Source organism: Halichoerus grypus, chromosome 13 (assembly GCF_964656455.1).
Source record: "Halichoerus grypus chromosome 13, mHalGry1.hap1.1, whole genome shotgun sequence".
Lineage (NCBI taxonomy): Eukaryota > Metazoa > Chordata > Mammalia > Carnivora > Phocidae > Halichoerus > Halichoerus grypus.
In genome coordinates, this window is record NC_135724.1 from 24482056 (window position 1) to 24504276 (window position 22221).

General features: G+C 43.4%; 2 protein-coding genes and 3 non-coding genes across 6 annotated transcripts; all 5 read left to right on the forward strand.

Annotated features, from left to right (window-relative positions):
• Window positions 1–1349: 1349 nt before the first annotated feature.
• Window positions 1350–5169, forward strand: RPL17 (ribosomal protein L17). The gene is made up of 7 exons (XM_036078203.2): window positions 1350–1373; window positions 2129–2181; window positions 2266–2306; window positions 2814–2948; window positions 3195–3293; window positions 4174–4365; window positions 5080–5169. The coding sequence occupies exons 2-7, from the start codon at window positions 2142–2144 to the stop codon at window positions 5125–5127; spliced, it is 555 nt and encodes a 184-aa protein (XP_035934096.1). The 5' UTR covers window positions 1350–1373; window positions 2129–2141; the 3' UTR covers window positions 5128–5169.
• On the forward strand, window positions 1981–2045 carry LOC118526827 (small nucleolar RNA SNORD58). Its single transcript, XR_004912835.1, has one exon. It is a non-coding gene; the product is annotated as a small nucleolar RNA SNORD58 (small nucleolar RNA).
• LOC118526826 (small nucleolar RNA SNORD58) lies at window positions 2388–2451 on the forward strand. Its single transcript, XR_004912834.1, has one exon. It is a non-coding gene; the product is annotated as a small nucleolar RNA SNORD58 (small nucleolar RNA).
• LOC118526825 (small nucleolar RNA SNORD58) lies at window positions 3046–3111 on the forward strand. The gene has a single exon (XR_004912833.1). It is a non-coding gene; the product is annotated as a small nucleolar RNA SNORD58 (small nucleolar RNA).
• An 838-nt stretch (window positions 5170–6007) lies between the features above and the next one.
• Window positions 6008–11526, forward strand: C13H18orf32 (chromosome 13 C18orf32 homolog). Of its 2 annotated transcripts, none has more exons than XM_036078206.2 (3): window positions 6008–6152; window positions 9396–9583; window positions 10812–11526. In XM_036078206.2, exons 2-3 carry the CDS (start codon window positions 9419–9421, stop codon window positions 10875–10877), a joined length of 231 nt encoding a protein of 76 aa, XP_035934099.1. In that variant the 5' UTR covers window positions 6008–6152; window positions 9396–9418; the 3' UTR covers window positions 10878–11526. The 2 variants fall into 2 exon arrangements, with proteins under 2 accessions (XP_035934099.1, XP_035934100.1); XM_036078207.2 differs by having other exon boundaries at window positions 6026–6152; window positions 9393–9583.
• The last annotated feature ends 10695 nt before the right edge of the window (window positions 11527–22221 follow it).

Sequence of the window (22221 nt, forward strand, 5' to 3'; positions counted from 1 at the left end):
TTTTGTTGTTCGCAGATATAAGACTTAAAATTCTTCAATGGCAATTCTCTTCAAACTGATCTAGAGATTCAATGCTAACCCTATCAAAATCCCAGCAGGCTTTCTGAGAAATTAACAAGCTGGTCCTAAAATTTATATGGAAATATAGAGGACCCAGAAGAGACAAAACAATTTCAGAAAACATATACTAGCTGATTTCAAATTTCACTGTAAAGTTACAGGACAGTGAGATGTTGATGCAAAGATAATCAAATAGATCGATAGAACATAATTGAAAGTCCAGAAATAAATCCTCCCCTTTCTGGTCAATTGATTTTCAATAAAAGTGCGACAGCAATTCAATAAAGAAAAGACAGTGTTTTCAACAAATGGTTCCAGAAAAATTGACTATCCATATGCAAAAAGTTAATTTAGACCCTTATGTCAAACAAAATTGAGTTACAAAAATTAATTCAACCCAAAGGTAAGAACTTAAACTGCGGAGTAATTTGATGTCTGTCTGGGACTAGCTCAAGCAAGAGATGTGGAGTGGATGAGAGATGTGGAGTTGGCTCAGCTTGCGGTTGAAGCCACGTGAGGGATGGGAACTACTGAGGAAAGACCATGGAATCCAACCTCTACCTGGCAATGGGAGTGGAGTCCAGGAGAGGGATCTGGGACTGAGGTCTCTGGAATCCTGGTCAAGGAACCAAGAGTGCTTAGAGCCATTGTCCAGAGTTCTTTCACTTAGAGTTTGAATTTGCCTGGAGTGATGGCGCCTTGAAATAGAAGACCCAAAGCTAAGTGCTAAGACCACCAATGGCTGTGAGGGAATAACCAGATAGATGACTTGGGTGAGAAGAAAGGAAAGATAGCGGCCAAGAGTTTTTCTGCACCAGAAGAAGATCTAGAAGTGTCACTCTTCAACCATTGTAGTACACCTGACTGGGTGATATTCCCCTCCTGAGAATTTTCTGATTATCGTAATTACCATCCCATCCTTTGCATCTTCTTAATTGTCCATTTACTAACCACTTTTAGGGGTACGTGATCACATAATCAAATCTAACAAATATTGGCGAATAAAAGTCTCGTCTATATCTAATAATACGTGATCCTATCCTAGAACTATAAGCCTCTTTTTAATTGATTGAAATTTAAAATCCATAACTTTATTTCTGGATACCAAAAAAAGGAGAATTTTGAGATATTCCCTAAAAGGGCAATTCGTTTCCAGACCTTCTAAAACATATTCCACATTCCCTTTCTCCTAGAGCTCCGCCTTCCTTCAAATCACTTTCCCCCTCGCCTCGGCTGGAAATCTCGCGAGAGATCGAGTTCTCATGAATTCTCCCAGGGGCCTCTGCTCTTCCTTTTCCCCTAAGCGGCCTGAGGTGAGTGACTGCCATGTCTCCCCGGCTGCTGAATCCTCCGGTCATCGCCGCCATCCTGGCTTTGGTGGCGCTGATGTCCATGTCCCCGGGAGGAAGGCTTCTGCAGCTATCGATTCTTCGCTGAAGGGGATGTCCCTCGGTGCAGGGGGACGTGTCGGAGCAGAAGGCCGCGATGGGCGGGAATGGGGGTGGCGAGGGGTACGGGCGGCCTGTGGTCAGTGCCGTTTCCGACTCCCGAGGGCCAGTGTCTTTCGGTGAGTGCCGGCTGAGTACGCGGCGCGTGTGTGGCTGCAACGAGAGAACGTTTTGGGGGAATCAAAGTAAAGTCGGGTTGAGCCTTCATCCGTTTGAACGAGTGTTTGAAGTTCGATGGCGCTTAACGTAACAGCCCAGAAGTACTGGGGAGACGGCAGCGCGTTCTCCAGAGAGAAGCGTCCTGCCGCGCCGAGGCGTCGAATCCTTTTACTCCTGAGGGATGCAGAGGGGGATTGGAACTGTATTTTCCTTCAGAGGGCGAGGGCTGCTGAGGTCCGTGGCACTAGTCTGTGTCAGCACTGCCGCAGGCCCTAGTAGATGCAGGGGGAGAAAGCACTGGAGAAGAGGATGGCCGCGATGATGGCCTTTCTTAGGACACCTTTGGATTAACCATGAAAACAAGTACCTCTGAGCGGCTGTTGGTGGTAGTTAATACACACTTAAACTGCGTCGGTGACCGTAAATGCGTGTTGACAGAGTTCCTTCCCGCTCCCTCCCAGGTGACCTCTGAAAATGGTTCGCTATTCGCTTGACCCAGAAAACCCTACGAAATGTAAGTGAACAATATATTCCTTATTTTGGGGGGTAAAAGGAACAATGAGATACCCCAAATTAACCAAAACTTTTTGTTTCTTAGCATGTAAATCAAGAGGTTCAAATCTTCGTGTTCACTTTAAGGTATGGGAACCAATTTTTACGTTCTAAGAGTTGTGTCACGTGTTCCAGTGAATTCCCCCCCCCCCCATTCTGAAAAGGTGACTGCAGTGATGCGTTTCTTAGGACACCTTTGGATTTACCATGAAAACGAATAGTTCTGAGCGGTCACCTTCAAGATGGTGATTCTGTAACCATCAATCATACAATGAGCACTTTAAGATTCATGGAATTGGGTAAAACTAAGGAGAACTACTTAAACTAGTGTAGAGAAGATATTGGGACATACACAGTTACAAGGTGATGGGATTAAAACATTACAGTTAACAGAGGTTTGGGATTTGTTTTTCCCGAACTTTAAGCCAATTCTCCCTCACTTTTAAGCACAGATTTTTTTTTTCTCTCTACATTAGCTCATCTTTCAAGAATGGGAAGTGTTTAATTCAATGTTGACATTTTGAAAAAAAATGTTTACTTGAAGAATTGTCATCCTTTAACAAGGTTAACTCAGTTTTTACTGTCTATACTTAGAACACACGTGAAACTGCCCAGGCCATCAAGGGTATGCATATCCGAAAAGCCACTAAGTATCTGAAAGACGTCACTTTACAGAAACAGTGTGTGCCATTCCGTCGCTACAATGGTGGAGTTGGTAGGTGTGCCCAGGTGAGAGCTCTTAGTTGCTATTTGAAATGACATTGTAACAAAGTGATTGGGTGGGGTAACAATGGTTAGGATCTGCCTTTAATCGGGTTCTTTCTGGTTGCTGTGATGACCAACTTAGGACACCTTTGGATTAACCATGAAAAAAAACTGTGTTCTGAGCAACCTTCATAAAATAAATTCATCTTGATTGTAACACTGATTTAAATCAGGGGAAATGACTAATCACCTCTCTTGGATTTCTTTCAGGCCAAACAGTGGGGCTGGACACAGGGTCGGTGGCCCAAGAAGAGTGCTGAATTTTTGCTGCACATGCTTAAAAATGCAGAGAGTAATGCTGAACTTAAGGTACCCAAACCATTAACATCTTTATATGTATACGACTTGGATGGTGGTTCAAGTACTGTTGCTGTTGTCCAGATTTGTTTCTTTGTCTTGGCTTCTCAGTAACTAAATTTCCCATTTTTTTTTCATCTCCACCTCCGATTTCCGGAATACCAAAATTTTGTCTGTGAAGATGTTCAAAAGCATGGTCTTAAGTCTGTTTTCCCCTATAACCCCGGTCCCAACAAAAACCCACCATTTTCTCTCATGTATTTTACTCAAGGGTTTATAATCTTTCTGGTATCATAGACATTTTTGGTAGTATGACTTGTGAACTTCAAAAAATACTTGTAAATGCAAGCAGTAGAAATCTTGGTATTACAAAGGAACGAGAAGAGGTTCCCAAAATGATTGCCTTAGTAATGGTTAATGTGGTTTGTTGCCTGTGTTCATAATGGAGAGAGAGGTTAAATGTGAGATATTAAAACAGTGAATATAGTCAACAAAGCAGGGTCTGTTTTGTGCATTATCCATTACCCTTTGTATTTGGAAATCTAGGCCAGAACTGGAGTTAATGTAGGCTTGGCTATAACCCTTCTAGCTGCTAAACTGCACTGCCAAAATCTTGTTTTTCATCAATGCTTAGAACTTGATACTACCAGATCCACTCTCCTCAATGACTTCTAGGGAGGCCACTTACAAACTGCATATAGCATTGAGTTTTGATAGTTATTTAGATTTAAGGAAAGATGCTTAGAATAAAGGTAAAAGCAAACAGCTGTTTGAACAGATATGCTATGTAGAGTCTTAGAATTGCCTTGTAAAGGTGAGGACTTGATACAATGATACGGTTTGTGGTGTTGAGATAAAGATGTTGATTTCATTTTGTTCTCCCTCTTGCCAGGGTTTAGATGTTGATTCTCTGGTCATTGAGCACATCCAGGTGAACAAAGCCCCCAAGATGCGGCGTAGAACGTACAGGGCTCATGGTCGGATTAACCCATACATGAGCTCTCCCTGCCACATTGAGATGATCCTTACTGAAAAAGAGCAGATTGTTCCTAAACCAGAAGAGGAGGTTGCACAGAAGAAAAAGGTAAACTACTTTCTTTGGTCAGTTTTATTTGTATTTTTTTAATGTATTTCATTATATCAGAACTATAATTATCTGCTGATGGCCCCACCTATATGTCCATAGCCACTTTAAATGCAACATGTGCAAAAAACGGGCCCTTCCCCTCTCCCCACCTCTCCAAATAAGCTTGTTTTCAGTAACACTGAATCTCATTCAGTTCTTCAAGCTTGGGAACCTGGGAGTGATTCTGGACTCCTTCCCTTTGTGCCTAATGAATTTAACTTCTATTGATTTTGTTGCTTAAATACATTGTCTTCCATTCTTTTTTTTTTTTTAAGATTTTAGAAAGAGTGAGAGTGGGGGGGAGGGGCAGAAGGAGAGAATCTCAAGCACAGAGCCCCACTCCAGGCTCGATCTCATGATCCTGAGATCATGAACCAAACAAAACTAAGAGTGGGACACTCGACATTTAACCGACATAGCCACCCAGATGCCCCTATTGTCTTCGTTCTTGTTGCCACTTACAAATGGTCTCCCTGCCCCCAGTCTTCACAAACTCCCAGCTTACTCTAATTTCCTTACATCTGTCCCTCTCCCCATGCCATTTCTCTATGCCAAAGGACTCCCTTTTACATTGATGTTTCCTATTTTTCCTGAGCTACAACCTATTCAAGATGTAGTGCGAGTTTCTCCAGCAAACTTGTAACAGACCTTTTATTTTTGTTTCTTTCCCAGATATCCCAGAAGAAACTGAAGAAACAAAAACTTATGGCCCGGGAGTAAATTCTGCAGAATAAATGCAAATAAAAATAAAAAGAGAATGTTGGTGGCCTTTTATTATTAAACATATTTCAAGTAGTATCTTCACAAAATGGGTCAAATGAGTTTTCTTCCGATTAGAACTAGAAAGGTTATTCTGTTTGTCCTGTGCCATTAATTTTGGTTCATAAACATGCTATTTTGAATTTCTTGGTGCTTTGCATAATGGAATTTGAGCATGGGCATATTTCTGAATTTTTTTCCAACCACTTTGAGATTGAGCACATTGTACGATTAACCCAATTACAATTCAGTAGTTTTTATTATATTCAATTATGCATCCATCGCCAGGCAAATTTTTGGACATTTTCATTATCCTAAAGAGGAACCTTGGCAGTAGTTTGCCGTCACTCCTTACCAGACCCTATAGTTTTGAGCAACCATTATGTAGATGTCTATGTAGATTTGCCTTTTCTGGACATTTCATGCAAATGGCCCTTTGTCACTGGCTTTAACTTTGCATAACATTTTCATTTCTCTTGGGTCTCTAACCAAGAGGCAAGGCTGTCATACCAACTGTGAGGGTTCCAATTTCCCCAGTTGCCTTACCGCTGTCCTAGTCGGTGTAAAGGGGTATAGCCATTTATTTTAAACGCTTAAAACACCTTCCGGCCCTTTTGGACTCACAGGAGCCGAGCCACAGTTGTGCCGGATAACATCCTCGCCCTCACATGCAGGTGCAGTAACCTTCCCAATGGTGGTGAGCCCCTGGCACTGGCGTTAATCTTTCCTCAATGTCTTGGATTTTGCTCCAGCATCCAGGACAGGAAAACCCTGCACTTCCTCGCCATCTGCAGGGTTTGAGCGCTTGGTGGCTGCACCGGAAGCCGGGCCGCGCCTCCGCTTGGGCGTCACCGTTACGTCCTGTGCGTGCTCCGGCTGACGCAGGCGCGCCTTTGTCGGCCCCTTTTGCGGTGCCCATTGGCTCTGCGGCAGCACGGCCCTCCCTCCGGAAGTGCGGACATTTACACTCGGACCCGGGGTCGCGGGTGAGTGGGGTCGGGTGGGCTCGGGCTGGCGGCTTGGGGTCGGGCGGAGGTGGGCGGTGGCCCTGGTGCTGTGGAGCCGCTTTGCAGGCTCCAGCCCGGGCGGCGCTGAGCGAGCCCCAGCCGCTCGCGGTTGGACTGCTCTGGGAGCCCCCGCGGCCCGGCGGCGCTCTCCCGGTACATCCCGCTTCGCCCTCCGGACGCGCGCCCCTGCCGCCTCTGTCCACGGCCGCCCACCTGCTGCCCTGCGTCTCACGTCTCACTGTCTTTCTGTGCGTTTATTCTCTTCCTTGGCCTGTATTGTCGGCTCCATTTCGCTCTCTGTCATCTTCACCACCGTTCGCTCTTACTCTCTCCTGTCTTTTCAGTCGTTGTCTTGGACTCAACCTGCCCCGTGAAATAATGTGCTAAACTGGGTTACTTGAAGGGAGGTGGCGTTCCCCCACGGTACCTGCCCGATTTCAAATAGAGCCTCAGCCTTTTCCTCTGTATTCCATTGTTATCTTGTACGAAGCCGAATGAAAGAAAATCCCTCTCCTCCGACAGTTTAAGTCCATTTTGCTCGCTTTGTTGTACTATCTGAGAATTGGTTTGGTGAGAACAAATAAAATACTTTATCAATTTATCATAGCACCTTCTAGACCTTTATAAGCCGTATTTTCCACATGTCTGAAGTGAAATCTCACCCCAAACAGTCATGTAAGGATTAAGAAAGAGATAAAATACAGTAGTTTCATTATGAAGAGAGCTAACAATTTTTATACAGGCCATGATTATGACATAAGTGATGGGTAGCACTTGTTCTTGGGAAATTATTTAAAACACAATAATTAGAAGTAGGTGAAAATGAATCTGTGATGGACTGCCAGTCATTAACTTAACCTAGTCCTGGGAACCCTCAGTTGTTGTGAAGGGTTTAAGTTGGGTTTTGAAGGCTTGGTAAGAGGGGAATAACTTAATCATTGTATTTTTGTTAGGGAAAAAGGCAAGAGAATTGAGCTAGGAAACCAGAATTGGGAATTCTGGTCTTAGCCAACTCTAGTTACTATTTAGCTCTCTGTGAACTTTGGACAGGTGGCAACTTTTGGATCTGTTTGTGTGTGTGGGCGGGGGGCGGGTAACAACAGTTACATAGTACTTAATACATGCACACACTCTTCTGAGCTTTATATTCCTTATTGACATATCTGATCCACATTTACATCCCTAGGAGATAGGCTATTGTCTTCATTTTCCACAGGAGGGCATCAAGGCACAGACTCCTTAAATAATTTGCCCAAGAACACCATCTCGAAAGTGGTGAAAGCAGGTCTCAAATCTGGGCAGCTCCCAGCCAGTCTGCTCTGATTATTAGGCTATGGTGTCCAGAGTGCCAGACCTAAACCAGATCACCTCTTAAGTCTCTCCAGATGAAGTTCTAAATGTCTATGGCCAAAAATAATGATTCCTTAGAAAATGCTGAAAAAGACTCACTGCTCATTTTGACTTAACTTTAATCAGAAAATATGCTCTTTAAAATTCTGAAACAATATTTTGGTAAATTCTTAAATTGTTACTTTAGTTTGACCAGGGGACTCTTTTAAAGAATCCAACTCTGGGGCGCCTGGGTGGCTCAGGTCATGATCCCAGGGTCCTGGGATCGAGCCCCACATCGGGCTCCCTGCTCCGCGGGAAGCCTGCTTCTCCCTCTCCCACTCCCCCTGTTTGTATTCCCTCTCTCGCTGTCTCTCTGTCAAATAAATAAAATCTTTAAAAAAATACGAATTTTTTTTAGCTGTGAATCCTTTATAAAATAGCTGATCGTTTTGAATTTTAGCTATGAATCCTTTATAAAATAGCTGATCGTTCCTTGATATACATTTATATGTTTGTTTATATATCTCATAATTCATTTCAAAGTGACGTTGAGATTGGGTTATCTATACCACTGCTCATTTGTGTTTTTTTGGGGTTTTTTTAAGATTTTATTTATTTATTTGACAGAGAGAGACACAGCAAGAGAGGGAACACAAGCAGGGGGAATGGGAGAGGGAGAAGCAGGCTTCCTGCTGAGCAGGGAGTCCGATGCGGGGCTCGATCCCAGGACCCTAGGATCATGACCTGAGCCGAAGGCAGACGCTTAACGACTGAGCCACCCAGGCGCCCCTACCACTGCTCATTTGTATTGTGAATAATTTTAAATGGCCTTAGTGTAGTCATGATGCTGACTCCTTTGACAGCAAATACTACTAAATTTATAATATTTTGAAAATAAATTTTAACATCCTGAATTATTAGCTTTATGCACTGTTCTGAAGCTTCTTAGTTTTTCAGGCCTAAAATTTCAGTAAATTTAAGAGGTCTTTGGTTCAATAGTATATTATGGAAGTAGTATTGGTTCTTTTTCAAGAAATTGCTGATTTGGAGAAATTCCAAGATAATTTCTAATCATCGAGGAAATTAGAGGTGTTAACTTTTTTTAAAAAGATTTATTTATTTGAGAGAGAGCACCCACATGTGCGTGGGGGGAGGGGCAAAGGGAGAGAATCTCAAGCAACTCCCTGCTGAGCGCTGATTCCCAACTCAGGAGCTTGATCTCACCACCTGAGCTGAAACCAAGAGTCGGACCCTTAACTGACTGAGCTCCCCAGTCTCCCCTAGAGGGAGATTTTTTGAAATGGACAGTGTACTTACAACAATAATAATACCAAATAAAATATTTTCATTACTCAGTTTACCTTAATTGCTATTAAAAAGGAAAAAAGCAAATATATCAAAGAAGATTTGTTGCTTGGGAAAGTCCAGCTGGTTTGCAGCCTGCAGGTCTTCCAAAGTGATACCTTAGTGAATTCCTTATTACAGGATTTGCCTTAGCCTTGGAGGTTTAGCTAATCACTACTGTCAGTCTCCGAAGATGATGAGGCTGGAGTTTTTGAAAATTACATGAGTTGATAAAGGCAAACGGCCTAACTGCCTAGTACCCAGCAAAAGTTACAAAAGTTTCCTTTATCCTTACAATTTATGGTTGGGAAGCAGTGATTGGAGAGGTTTGGAGGCAGGCACCTCACTGTTATTTTCACATCTACCACCTCTTGTATCTTTACAGAGAGCAGCATTTTTATTTAATAGATTCGTGCTTTTAGCTAATAAAGGATTTAGGTTTTTCCTTTAATGTAGAAATAGTCCTTTCAAATATCTTCATCTAGGTAAATTCCTTCAGTCATTAATCTGTGATGAACTGATTGGTTTTTTCATGCATGTCAGCAGTTCAGGAACTCCAGCCTGGGAGGATGGTGTGCATTCCTTGCATCGTCATTCCGATTCTGCTCTGGATCTACAAAAAATTCCTGGAGCCATACATATATCCTCTGATTTCCCCCTTTGTTAGTCGTATGTGGCCTAGAAAAGCTCTTCGAGAATCCCACGATAAAAACAAAGGCAAGGTAGACTGTAAGGTAAGAACATTAAAATACCTTGAATAAGGGCAGGTGACGAGGGTGGTACAGTCAGGGGGAAATACTTGCCTAGGCAAGTATTTGGAACCAGAAGCTTCATTAATGTGTCTTAATTTCTTTTTTTTTTTTAAGATTTTATTTATTCAGAGGGAGAGTGTGAGCTGGGGGGTGGGGTCGGGACAGAGAGAGAGAGAGAAAGAGAGAGAGAATCCTAAGCAGGCTCCATGCTCAGGATCAAGCCCTTTGTGGGGCTCTCTCCCACCACTCTGAGACCATGACACGAGTCCAGACCAAAGGTTAGACATCCAACCAACTGAGCTGCCTAGGTGCTTAGGCTTAATTTTTTTTTTTTTTAAGATTTTATTTATTTATTTGACCAAGAGAGCACAAGCAAGGGGAGCTACAGGTAGGGGGAGGGGGAGAAGCAGGCTTCCCGTTGAGCAGGGAGCCCAAAGCAGGGCTCAGTCCCAGGACCCTGGGATCATGACCTGAGCTGAAGGCAGACACTCAACCAACCGAGCCACCCAGGCGCCCCAATTTCTTTTTTTAAAATAAGGGGTTTGGTGAGTTTTTTAGTAACTAACATTTGGTTTAAACTAAGGTTTTAAACTGGACTTCTGATTAGTGTGTTTGTTCCTTGTCTTAATGCCAAGATAATAACCAATATTTATTGGCTGGTAAGAATAATAGTAAATAACTAATGGATGAGAAGAGATGATACTAAAATATGCCAGTTTCACTGAATGATAAGAAATTTAGGGGCGCCTGGGTGGCTCAGTCGATAAGCGTCTGCCTTCGGCTCAGGGCATGGTCCCAGGGTCCTGAGATTGAACCCCGCATCGGGCTCCCTGCTTCGCGGGAAGCCTGCTTCTCCCTCTCCCACTCCCCCTGCTTGTGTTCCCTCTCTCACTGTGTCTCTCTTTGTCAAATAAATAAAATCCTAAAAAAAAAAGAAAGAAAGAAAGAAAGAAATTTAGTTGGGGGGATCATAGAGATTTCTAAAAAAACAAAATGAAGTTATTTTTTAAAGTGAATATTTGGACAACTCTTTTTAGCATTGGTTCTTGTTAAGTTTGACCTCACTTGTGTTCTCCTAATTTAGCCACCCTGCACATTTCCAGAAGCAGAGTTTTTTCATTCTGAAATTTGTTGTCGGTTTTCAAAGAGAAGACTTCTTATAACGAGTTGTAATAATATCTAAAATGTTTGTTTTTTTTTTTAATTTTAGGACGCAGACATAAATGGATTACCAGCAAAAGGACCAACGGAAATCTCTGATAAAAAGAAAGACTGAAGTGATTGTTCCAAAGGATCTCATTGTTTTAAAAATGGACATGATAATATGAAGCACCTTGCTTGTAATTGTCTCTGACCTTTTTCTCTGAGACCAGAATTTGGGATAGATAGCTTACTACCTGATACTAATCAGGAAATACATGGTATTTATATTTAAAATGTGTTTAGTTATATTTAATGATCTCATTCCTGAGTTCCTGTTTCATTGAAGTAGCTTCCATTTCTATTATTGTAGTTATGAATAAATAGAAGGTCTGTGCCAGTGGACACTGCTACCAAACCAGTACTCACAAATCCTTGGGCCTCTTGCTTTCGTTCAGGCTCTTTGAATTTGAGCAGAGTACAATGTTACCGTGAAACAGTGCAGTGAGACTGTACGGTGAAAGGAAAAGGGGTTTGGGGAGATGATGAGGACTTGAAACCTAAAGATGTAATTACTGTCCAATACAACAGAGCAACCTACTTCTGAGAGTAGTAATTCCTGCTTATTGCTCTGAGGAAAATAGAAAAGACAGGAAAATCGGGGAAACGCCTTTGAAAAATGGAATACCTTGTGCAGAAATATCTAATGTATATTATAAAATTCTAATCCTTGTTGCATTTCCTCTGTTCTTACAAAGTATATTAAATATTCAGTTTAATCTGTGGTTCTTTTTTTCCTTTACAGTTTAAATATTTAAAACATATTTTTTGCCACATCAGAAAGCAGAATTATAGTGTGATAGCATCTGGATAGTTGTGAAACAACAATCTTTTTTTTTTTTTTTTAAAGAGTAGATTGTATCCATTGTTGTTGCATAACAAGACACTCCAGAATTTAGTGGTTTTTAACACGGGACTGGGTAGTTCTTTGCTGCTCTGGGTCTCCATATGGTCCTTCATCCCTGGGCTGCTTCACATTAGTGTAGGGATGTATAAATATTCAAAGATGATGAGCCTTATCTTAATATTGTATGTTTATTCCCTATGGGGTTAGAAGGAGCGGTTAAAAGGAAGTCCTGCTCTTGAAGTCCTCGGTCCTAACTGAGGCTCTATTAAGCTGCATGTATGGTCAAGTCATTGATTAATCCTGGATTTCGTTTGATACAGATCAGTAGTTTTCAGTTTTTCTGCTCCAACCCACCTGAAGGATAAAATCAGTCCCCTTTACTGACTATATTCAGTTGATTAGGTTGTGGTGGGTTTTTTTTGCACAGGATAGCCTCTGATTAGGCTTTTTTTTTTTTAAGGTATAAAAATTATATTATAAAAATAGGAGATGTTGGGACACTTGGCTGGCTCAGTCAGTGGAGCTTACAACTCTTGATCTCAGGGTTGTGGGTTCAAGCCCCACGTTGGGTGTAGAGATTACTTAAATTCTTAAAAAAAAAAGTTGTTCATAGTAAAAGAATGCAAGAGCAAGTTAAAGGAACAGTTAATGTTCTTTCTTTACCCTTATTCTAGCTCCACAGATGTAACCACTGTTAGTTTTCTGTGTACCTTCTACCAACTTTTTAAAATTTTTTTTTAAGTAGGCTCCACACTGGGTGTGGTGTCCAGTGTGGGGCTTGAACTCAGGATCCTGAGATCAAGCAAGACCTAAACTGAAATCACGAGTCAGACATTTGACTGACTGAGCCACCCAGGTGCCCCTCTAACAACTTTAATTTGTTTTTATTAAATATATCATTTTTATTTATTTATTTAAGATTTTATTTATTTGACAGAGAGAGACACAGCGAGAGAGGGAACACAAGCAGGGGGAGAGGGAGAAGCAGGCCTCTCGCGGAGCAGGGAGCCCGATGTGGGACTCGATCCCAGGACCCTGGGACCATGACCTGAGCTGAAGGCAGACACTTAAAGACTGAGCCACCCAGGTGCCCCTGAATACACCATTTTTAAAAAATCATAATATTGTAAGGCTTATAATGTCCGTACTCCCTTAGTCCCCAAAGGCGTTACTCATTTAGCTGTTGCTGTGTCTTCTCTTTTATCTCTGTATTTCTAAATAATACATACATATATGCTGCTATTTTTGGAGTTGTCAGCTCTTACTGACTTTCTGCCATGGTTCAGATACAGCTCTCTTACACTGTAAGCCCCTCTACTTCTCCCACACCTCCTCCTAATTATGTTTTTGTAAATTTGAGTTATCATTAATTAGTATATCATCATGACTGCACCATCTGCCGTCCATTTGCCTTCCAAATCTGCTGCCTTTACCCTACTTTGCTGCCCAAGAAACTGTATGAACTACATCAACAGACTTCCCCTGACCTCTAGATTCTGTTGGGTTTCGCCAGTGGGGATCTGTAGCAGGAGATGGGACGGTAGGAGGAAGGGAAGGAAGGTGGGAGGTCAGGGTATTTATTCCCTCTGCTGCCTCCCTTCAGGTCCCCTTCAGGTCAATTGTGTTCCTCAGCCAAAAGTCCCTGCACCTCCAAGTTGGCCAACTGCGTGTGACTCCTTTCAGTTTCCACTAACCTCTCCCTCACCTTGTCCTTTTGGGCCTGATGGGGTGATAGCATCTCTTACTGCTGGCTCTGGGTTACTGCATTATCTCAGGGGTGCCATCTGCTTTCTGGGACACTAATACAATGAGCATGCAGGAACTCCTCACTGTGTAGGGTATGTGTGTAGTAGTCTCCCCTTATCTTCAGCTTCTACAATTTCTGTTACCTGCAGTCAACCAAAGTCTGGAAGCAGATGATCCTCCAGATGTATGGTCAGGTCAACAGCAGCCTAACACTACATCACAATGCCAACTCCTTCACCTAACTTCAGCTCAACATGTAGGCATTTTAACCTCACATCCTCACAAGGAGGAGGATAGGTACAGTTCAGTAAGATATTTTGAGAGTGATCACATTCACAACTTGTTACAGTAGGTGATAATTGTTCTATTACTGTTAATCTCTTACTGTGATTTAAGTTTTTATTTTCAAAAATTTTTTTCATTAGCAGGGGGAGGGAGAGGGTGAAGCAGACGTCCCCCTGAGCAGGGAGCCCAATGCGGGGCTCCATCCCAGGACCCTGGGATCATGACCTGAGCCGAAGGCAGACACTTAACTGACTGGGCCATCCAGGCGCCCCACTCTTGTCTGATTTATAAATTAAACTTTATCATAGGTATGTATGTGTAGGACAAAACAGTACGTCTAGGGTTCGGTGCTATCCACAGTTTCAGAAATCCACTGTGGGTCTTGGAACATATCCCCCACGGGTAAGGGGGGACTACTGTAGCATGGTTGTGTTTCCTTTCACATACAAGCACTGCTTTCCCGGAGTTATTAATTACCTTTTTCTCCCCACGTACTTCCTCTCCTGACTGGTTGTTGCAGAGGCCTGATGCGCAGGGGCAGTTCTTGGGACTCTCCTTTACCACTCCTGTGCTGCATCTCTCTCTTTTTTTTTTTTTTAATTTTTTTATTGTTATGTTAATCCCCATACATTACATCATTAGTTTTAGATATAGTGTTCCATGATTCATTGTTTGTGCATAACACCCAGTGCTCCATGCAGAACGTGCCCTCCTCAATACCCATCACCAGGCTAACCCATCCTCCCACCCCCCTCCCCTCTAGAACCCTCAGTTTGTTTTTCAGCGTCCATCGTCTCTCATGGTTCTTCTCCCCCTCCAATTACCCCCCCTTCATTCTTCCCCTCCTGCTACATTCTTCTTCTTTTTTTCTTTCTTAACATATATTGCATTATTTGTTTCAGAGGTACAGATCTGAGATTCAACAGTCTTGCACAATTCACAGCGCTTACCGGATGTGCTGGATCTCTTGATTCCTGGATCCCACATCCTCTTTCTTCGTTTATGCTCTCATTTTTTCTGTAGCACACCAGTTTTCTAATTCAATATTCTTTGAGTTTGAGTGTGAATAATTTAAAAAGTTCCCTGGATCATCCCAGTTCATGTAAACCCACCTTCCTAAGAATTGCTGGTCTTCTGAGGCCTTTGCCCCTTCTAACAGTCTCACACTCAAGCACTGGTTCCCAGTCTTGTGTTTTACACACTAGTAAAAAAAAAAAAATTTAAAACGGTTGAGGGGACTGATACACAGTTGACAACTTTATTTGGCCCAAGAGTATTTTAAGAAGGTATATATCACCATTATTTCATAAGACATTTTGACACCAAAAGAATGAAAAAGAACACAAGAATAAAGGAAAACAATAGCCCATTAGTTTGAATAAATTTATGAAAAATTTTTATGGAAAATTCACTGTTTTGTCCATATTTTTCTTTTTTTTCTTTTTTAAAGATTTTATTTATTTGAGAGCATGCTCGTGAGCAGGGGGAGGGGCAGAGGGAGAGGCACAAGCGGACTCCCCACTGAGTGCGGAGTCCCAGTGTGGGGCTCCACATGGGGCTCCATCCCAGGATTCTGAGATCACAACCTGAGCCAAAGTCAGATGCTTAACCAACTGAGCCACCCAATCGCCCCTTTATTTTTCTTTTTTATAGTTGATTGGTAAAAACTTGTCACCTACCCTTGGACTGGATTTGGTAGCCAGTGTTTTATACCACATAAGTGTTGTCTTATCCCAAAATACCAGTCCTGCCATCTGTCAGTCATATTTCAGGGGTGCCTTTCTAGTAAAAGCTACTGTGTTAAACACTAATATCTGGTGCAAGAGTATTTCACACACATGATCTCATCTGATTCTTAGAAAACCTTGAAATCCAAAGAAATCAGAAAAAAGAGTTTAAAGATGTTACGTGGAGAGTCCAGGATTTCAAAACTATCCTCTTAGGTCTTAAAATATTGATCCCTTATGGAGCAATCACAGCTCCTAAGACCTGTAAGACCTCAGTGGGAACAACTGAGCAGAAATGGAGAGCGGAGTATGCACTGAGCAGTGTTTGTGGACCTGTTTTCAAGTTTCAATTTTGCTCGCCTTGCACCAGCATGACAGACTTACCTAGTTTTCAGTGGCTTGTTTTTGCTTTAGTTCATTTTAACAGCACTTCCGGTCCCTTTGTGAGACAGGCTCATTTTCCCAGCTAATTCTTCAAGGCTCTCCCGAAAGACTCGGGTTTCGTTACATTTTCTTCATTACTAAGCTGCCGTCCTAGGAAACACAGGTGAGTCAGCACTTCCTCCAAGTGATTACCCGTGGCCAGCTGGTCTATTCGACAGACTGATAGGATGGAAAAGAACTTTTTCAACCACTGATCTTAAGCCTTCTGAATGCTCTAAAGCTAAATGTCCTGAGTGCATTCATAATCAAAAGGAGAGAAGGCTCCTCGTAGTTTCCTCCCCAGGGAGCTACTGGCTTCCATCCTCAAAGCCTTATTCATTGACATGGTGACAGCTTCTTAAGAAGCAAAGACTGTGGGAAAACTTATGTGAAGCAAGAGGTTAAAATTAAGAAGGTAAGAAACTAGGGAAACAAGGGTCAGTGTGTGGTAGAGTAGTCACAAAATATACTAACCGCTCCAAATGTTGAACTGGTAGGGAATTTTGAGTACATCTAGGCCAATGCTCTCATTTCTACTATGGTTAAGGGAGGTAGCCAAGATGCTAGAACAGGGCAAGAGTGGGGTCTCCTGTAGGACTGCTATGTAAAGTTGTGCTGAACGTGCACTGCCCAATTTCAGAGGGCACCATTCACATGGACAACAATGTAAATGATGCCCTTAGACCTATGCATTGCACATGCACAGCTGTAGACAGAAGTCCTGCATCCTGACTTGTAATTCAGCAGGTGAAGTTTCATTTGGTGTTTCCTTTGGTGTGTTTCCTTGGTGTGTTCCTTTTCTATCGCTGCATAACAAATTATCACAAATTTAGTGGCTTAAAACAGCACAAATTCATCACCTCACAGTTTTTGTAGGTCAGAAATTGATGTGGTGTGGCTGGATTCTCCGCTCAGGGTTTCACCAGGCTAAAAACATGATGTTGGCCAGGTCCACAGTTCTCATCTGGGCTCCCAGGCTTGCTGGTTGTCAGCAGAATCCATTTTCTTGCTGTTGTAGGACAGGTCCTGGTTTTTCTTCTGGTCAGCTAGGGCCCACTCTTAGCTCCTAGAGGCTGCTTGTAGTGCTTGGCACATGACTCCTAATCCACTATGACTGGTATTCTTACAAAAAGGAAATTGGGACACAGAGACACATGCACGCAGAGAGACTACCACAAGAAGAGGAAGGCAGAGATTGGGGTGACCCTTCTACAAGCCACGGGACTCCAAAGATTGCCAGGAAACCGCCAGATGCTAGCTGGGGGGCACGGAACAGATCCCCCCTCATGGCCTCTGCAAGAACCAACCTTGCCAACACCTTGATTCCGGACTTCTGGCCTCCAGAACTACAAGACAATAAATATCTATTGTCGAAATCACTCAGTTTGTGGTACTTTGTCAGAGCAACCCTAACTGACACAGCCAGGTTTTGCTGTCCATTTTGGTTGGAAAGACAAAATAACTCTGCGGACGTGGGCGTGGATCTCCACGTACTGCGGATGTTAGCCGAACGAGCTCGGAGGGGGCCTTTTCCGGCGAGTAAGCGTGGGCTCTGCAGCCAGACGGCCTGGGTTCGGGTTCGGGTTCGGGTTCGTATCGTCACTTGCCAGTTTTGTGACGTCCGGGAAGTCTATTTAACTTTGGGCTGTAAAATGGGGGTGATAACGTACCTATTCCGGAGGGTCGTCATGACCAGTGAGTTAATACACCTGCAACTTTAGAACCGTGTCTGGCCCGGGCAGCTGTTTTCCAGACTAATTCATTAACTAATATTAGTTAGTGACTCACCCTGATGTGTCCCCAGCGGGAGGGAGACTGACGACTGCCACGCGTGCTGCCTGCTCCCCTGGCTTTGTCCCTCCGACAGCTCCTCCGGAGGGCGGCCTGGGGGACTGTGGCGGTCCGGCAGCCCCAAGCCCTTCTCCCCGGGCTCAGCCTCCGAGCTCCGGGGGAGGGAAGGTGAACGGGGACCCCGAGGCACAGGTGTGTCGCTGAGCTAGGGGAGGGCTTGGAGGGCCCGGAGAGGTCATTGTGAGCCTCTCCCTCGGCCGAGCGACAGCCTGGAGCGGAGGAGTCGCTGCCTTTGCAGCGTCAGGCCGTCGGCGGCGGAGTCTGACTGAGTGCGACCGGCCGGCATTCCTGCGGCTTCCGTGAGGCCTTAGAGGACCCTCCATGCGGTCAGCAGCGCCCTGCCTGTGTGTCCTCGGCCGGACCCTCGCGCGTCCCTGGCACTCAGCTCCTCGTCTCTCCAGTGAAGGGCCTTGGTTAATTGCCAATGTTCCTTCCCAGCTGTAATTTCTTTTTCTTTCTTTCTTTCTTTTTTTTTTTAAGATTTTATTTATTTATTTGAGAGCAAGAGAGCGAGAGCCCAAGCAGGTGGGGGGAGGGGCAGAGAGAGGGAGAAGCAGGCTCTCCGCTGAGCAGGGCCCCGGGACTCCATCCCACGACCCTGGGGTCATGACTTGAGCCGAAGGCAGGTGCTTAACCAACTGAGCCCCCCAGGCGCCCCCCAGTTGTAATTCTGACTACCTGTTCAACTAGACTCAGCTTGAACACATGTAGGGATTAGAATCTCATGTTTCTCCCAGGTGGGCCATTTCACTATCAATAAGCTAACTTCCACTTAACAAACTATTGTGAAGTGCTTTCCAAGTCAGTAAGTACCCCTTTCTCACAGGGTTGTTTGGAGATTTAAATAACAGTGCACAGCTCATAACAAACAGCCCATAATGTGAATTGCTATTTGTTAGTACCGATATCCTTGTCAGTAAGTTCTTATATGGAGCTGAAACCTGTATCCTCTCACTTCAAACCTTTGGTCCCAGTTTGGTTCTCGGGGGTGACACAAAATAAGTCTGGTCATGCCTCCTGAGAGCAGTTACTTATCTCAAGTCTTAGTCTGGTTGTTCATACTCAGTTCCTCCAGCCATTCTGTATCTGACAGGACTTCCAGATGTCTCACCAACCTGACTGCCCTGCCCAGATGATCTAGTTCTGGTTAATCTGTATCCCTCTTCAGAGGAATGCCCAGGGACTGGCAATGACAACATGTGAGTTGATTACCATCTGGACTATGCAGGTGAAATAACATTTATTTTAAAAAGGCATGTGGAGCACCTGGGGGGCTCAGTCGGTTAAGTGTCCAGCTCAATTTCAGCTCAGAGTCCTGAGATCGAGCCCCATGTCGGGCTCTGTGCTCAGTGCAAATTCGACTTAGGATTCTCTCTCTCCTTCTCCTTCTACCCCTCCCCCTGCTCACTCACTCTCTCTCTCTCTCTCTCTCTCTCTCTCTTAAATAAATAAATAAATAAATAAATAAATAAATAAAATCTTTAAAGAGAAAGTCATGCTACATGCATTACTTAACTCTCATAGCAACCGTGAGATGTGAGTGGGGTATTACTGTCTTCTCTTTTTTTTTTTTTTTTTAAAGATTTTATTTATTTATTTTGACAGAGAGAGACACAGTGAGAGAGGGAACACAAGCAGGGGGAGTGGGAGAGGGAGAAGCAGGCTTCCCGCCGAGCAGGGAGCCCGATGCGGGGCTCGATCCCAGGACCTGGAATCATGACCTGAGCCGAAGGCAGACGCCCAACGACCGAGCCACCCAGGCGCCCCACTGTCTTCTCTTTTACAGAGAAGAAAACTAGGCTCAGAGAAGTCAAGTAGCTGTTACGGACTGCGTGTTTGTGTTCCCCTAAAAGACATATATTTTAAACTAAACCCACATGGGGTGACATTAAGAGGTGGGCCTTTTGGAGGTAATTAGGTTTAGATCAGGTCATAAGGGTGGAGCCTCTGTGATGAGGCAAGTGTTTTTGTTTTTTAAATTTTTTTTAAGACTTTTTTTTTTTTGAGATAAGTGTTCCTATTAGAAGAAAGGGGAGCTCTCTTTCTCTACCATGTGAGGATACAATAAAAAGATGCTATCTGCAAATCAGGAAAATGCTGTCACCAGATGCTGGATCTGCCAGCACCTTGAGCTTGGACTTCCCACCTCCAGAACTGTGAGAAATACGTATCTGTTGTTTAAGCTACCCACTCTACCCTGCTCTGTTAAGAGCAGCCTGAACTGGCCAAGATGGTAGCTTTCCAAAATCATTCAGCTCATAAATTATGGAACCAGGGCTTAAATACAGATCTGACTCCAAAGTCTGCTCTTCTTTCTTAGGGCATTGAAAATCTGAGCACTGTTTTTGGAACAGGTTTGAAAATATAATCTCTAGGTAGTCTTGATCCTGCTTGTAGAGTGGCCTTCTGTTAGGTGTTGGTCCTTTTTGGTCCTTTAGGTTCTAAAAAGAGAGTCAGCCCCTAGTAAAACGTTTACTCAGTGTCCATAACCAAGACCATTTGATGGGTTGGAGAGCCATTATATTCCTAAAAGGCGTGGTGGCATTTAGCACTTCTGGAATAACGTCTTGTTGATTTATTTGTATTTTTTAAAAATGTATTTATTTGAGAGAGAGAGGGAGAGTGAGCGCAAGAGAGAGAGAGAGAGAGAGTACCAGCAGGAGGAAAGGCAGAGGGAAAGGGAGAAGCAGACTCCCTGCTGAGCAGGGAACCCAACGCAATATGGGGCTCGATCCCAGGACCCTGAGATCACAACCTGAGCTGAAGGCAGACGTCCAACCGACTGAGCCACCCAATCTTCTTGTTGATTTAGATCCGTTCTGTGTTTGGTTTTTGTTTGTTTTATTAACAAAGGAAATTTCAGTTTTGCAGATGTAAATCTTGTTATTAAGATGATGATGAAAATTCTGGTCCTGGTAGTCCCAGGTGATTAATTTTCACATTTATTTCTCAAAGAGCTGTTCCTTTGGGGCTGGATACCAAGTTGTGCTGGCTAATCTGGTCCTTCATGGCAATTTAACTCAATTTTTAATTGTATAATGCTTGTCTCCTCTACTGGACCTTAAACTTCTTGAGGTCAGGCTCAGGTCTGAAGCACAGTGCACACAGAATTGCTAAGTAAATGTGTGTTGGATCATTGAGCCAAATGGACGTCCTCAATCAGGAACACCAGTCTTCGTTTCAAGTGTCTCTCTGAAAAGTCTCTGAGTAACGAGGGGCATGAAGACGTTATGCAGGACTGCAGTTTAAGACACCATAATCTTTCCAATGCCTCACTTGATATTTCACTGCCTGACTAGCTTTCCTGGGTAACTCAACATATTTCTGGATATAGTTGATTTTCATAATAGTCTAACCAAAATGTGCTGGGAAGGTATAAGTCTGCTGCTGCAAAATATAAAAATTGTATGCCTTCCAAAGTGAAGTATCATTTTCTTTATACGTTTTCTGTTTTTTTTTTTTTTTAAAGATTTTATTTATTTATTTGAGAGAGAGAGAGAGCGAGAGAGAGCACATGAGAGGGGGGAGGGTCAGAGGGAGAAGCAGACTCCCTGCTGAGCAGGGAGCCCGATGCGGGACTCGATCCCGGGACTCCAGGATCATGACCTGAGCCGAAGGCAGTCGCTTAACCAACTGAGCCACCCAGGCGCCCTATACGTTTTCTGTTTTATAGTTACTTTCTAAGTAGGATGAATATTGGTACAGTCTCAGATTGAAAATGTGTTGGGAAGACAGGCAGCCATTTGGAAGTTTTCTTTCTTAATTAAACTTTATATTTTTGAATGTATTCATTTTGTATTGCTGCTGTAATAACTTACCACGGATTTAGTGGCTTAAAACAACACACATTTATTATCTCATAGTTCTGTAGGTCAGAAGTCTGACATGATTCTCACTGAGCTAAAATCAAGGTATTGGCAAGATTGGGTTCCCTTCTGGAGGCTCTAGGGGATAATCTGTTTCCTTGTCTTTTTCAGCTTCTAGAGGCCACTGCATACATTCCCGGTCTCTTGCCATCTTCAAATGTCTGGTCCTCACATCACATCACTTGATCTTCTTACAGAGCCATATTTATTTATTTTTAAGGTGTATTTATTTATTTTAGAGAGAGTGAGAGAGAGTGCATGAGCAGGAGCGGGGGAGGGACAGAGGGAGAGGAAGAGAGAGAATCTCAAGCAGACTCCCTGTTGAGGGCAGAGGCTGATCCAGTTGCAGAGCCATATTTATGACTCTGTTGCCTTCCTTTCACTTGTCACTTTTGTGATTACATTAGGCCCACCCTGATAATCCTGGGTAACCTCTCTATTTGAAAGTCATCTGATTAGCAACCTAATGCTATCTGCAACCCTTTGCCATGTAACCTGACATAGTCATAGGTTTAGGGGACTAGGATGTGGATGTCTTCAGGGGGACCATTATTCTGCCTACCACATGGAATAATTTTAGATTTACAGAAGAGTTGCAAAGTACAGAGAGTTCCAAGTATATCCTTCACCCAGTTTCTTTTAATATTAGTATCTTCTATAACTGTAACGCATTTG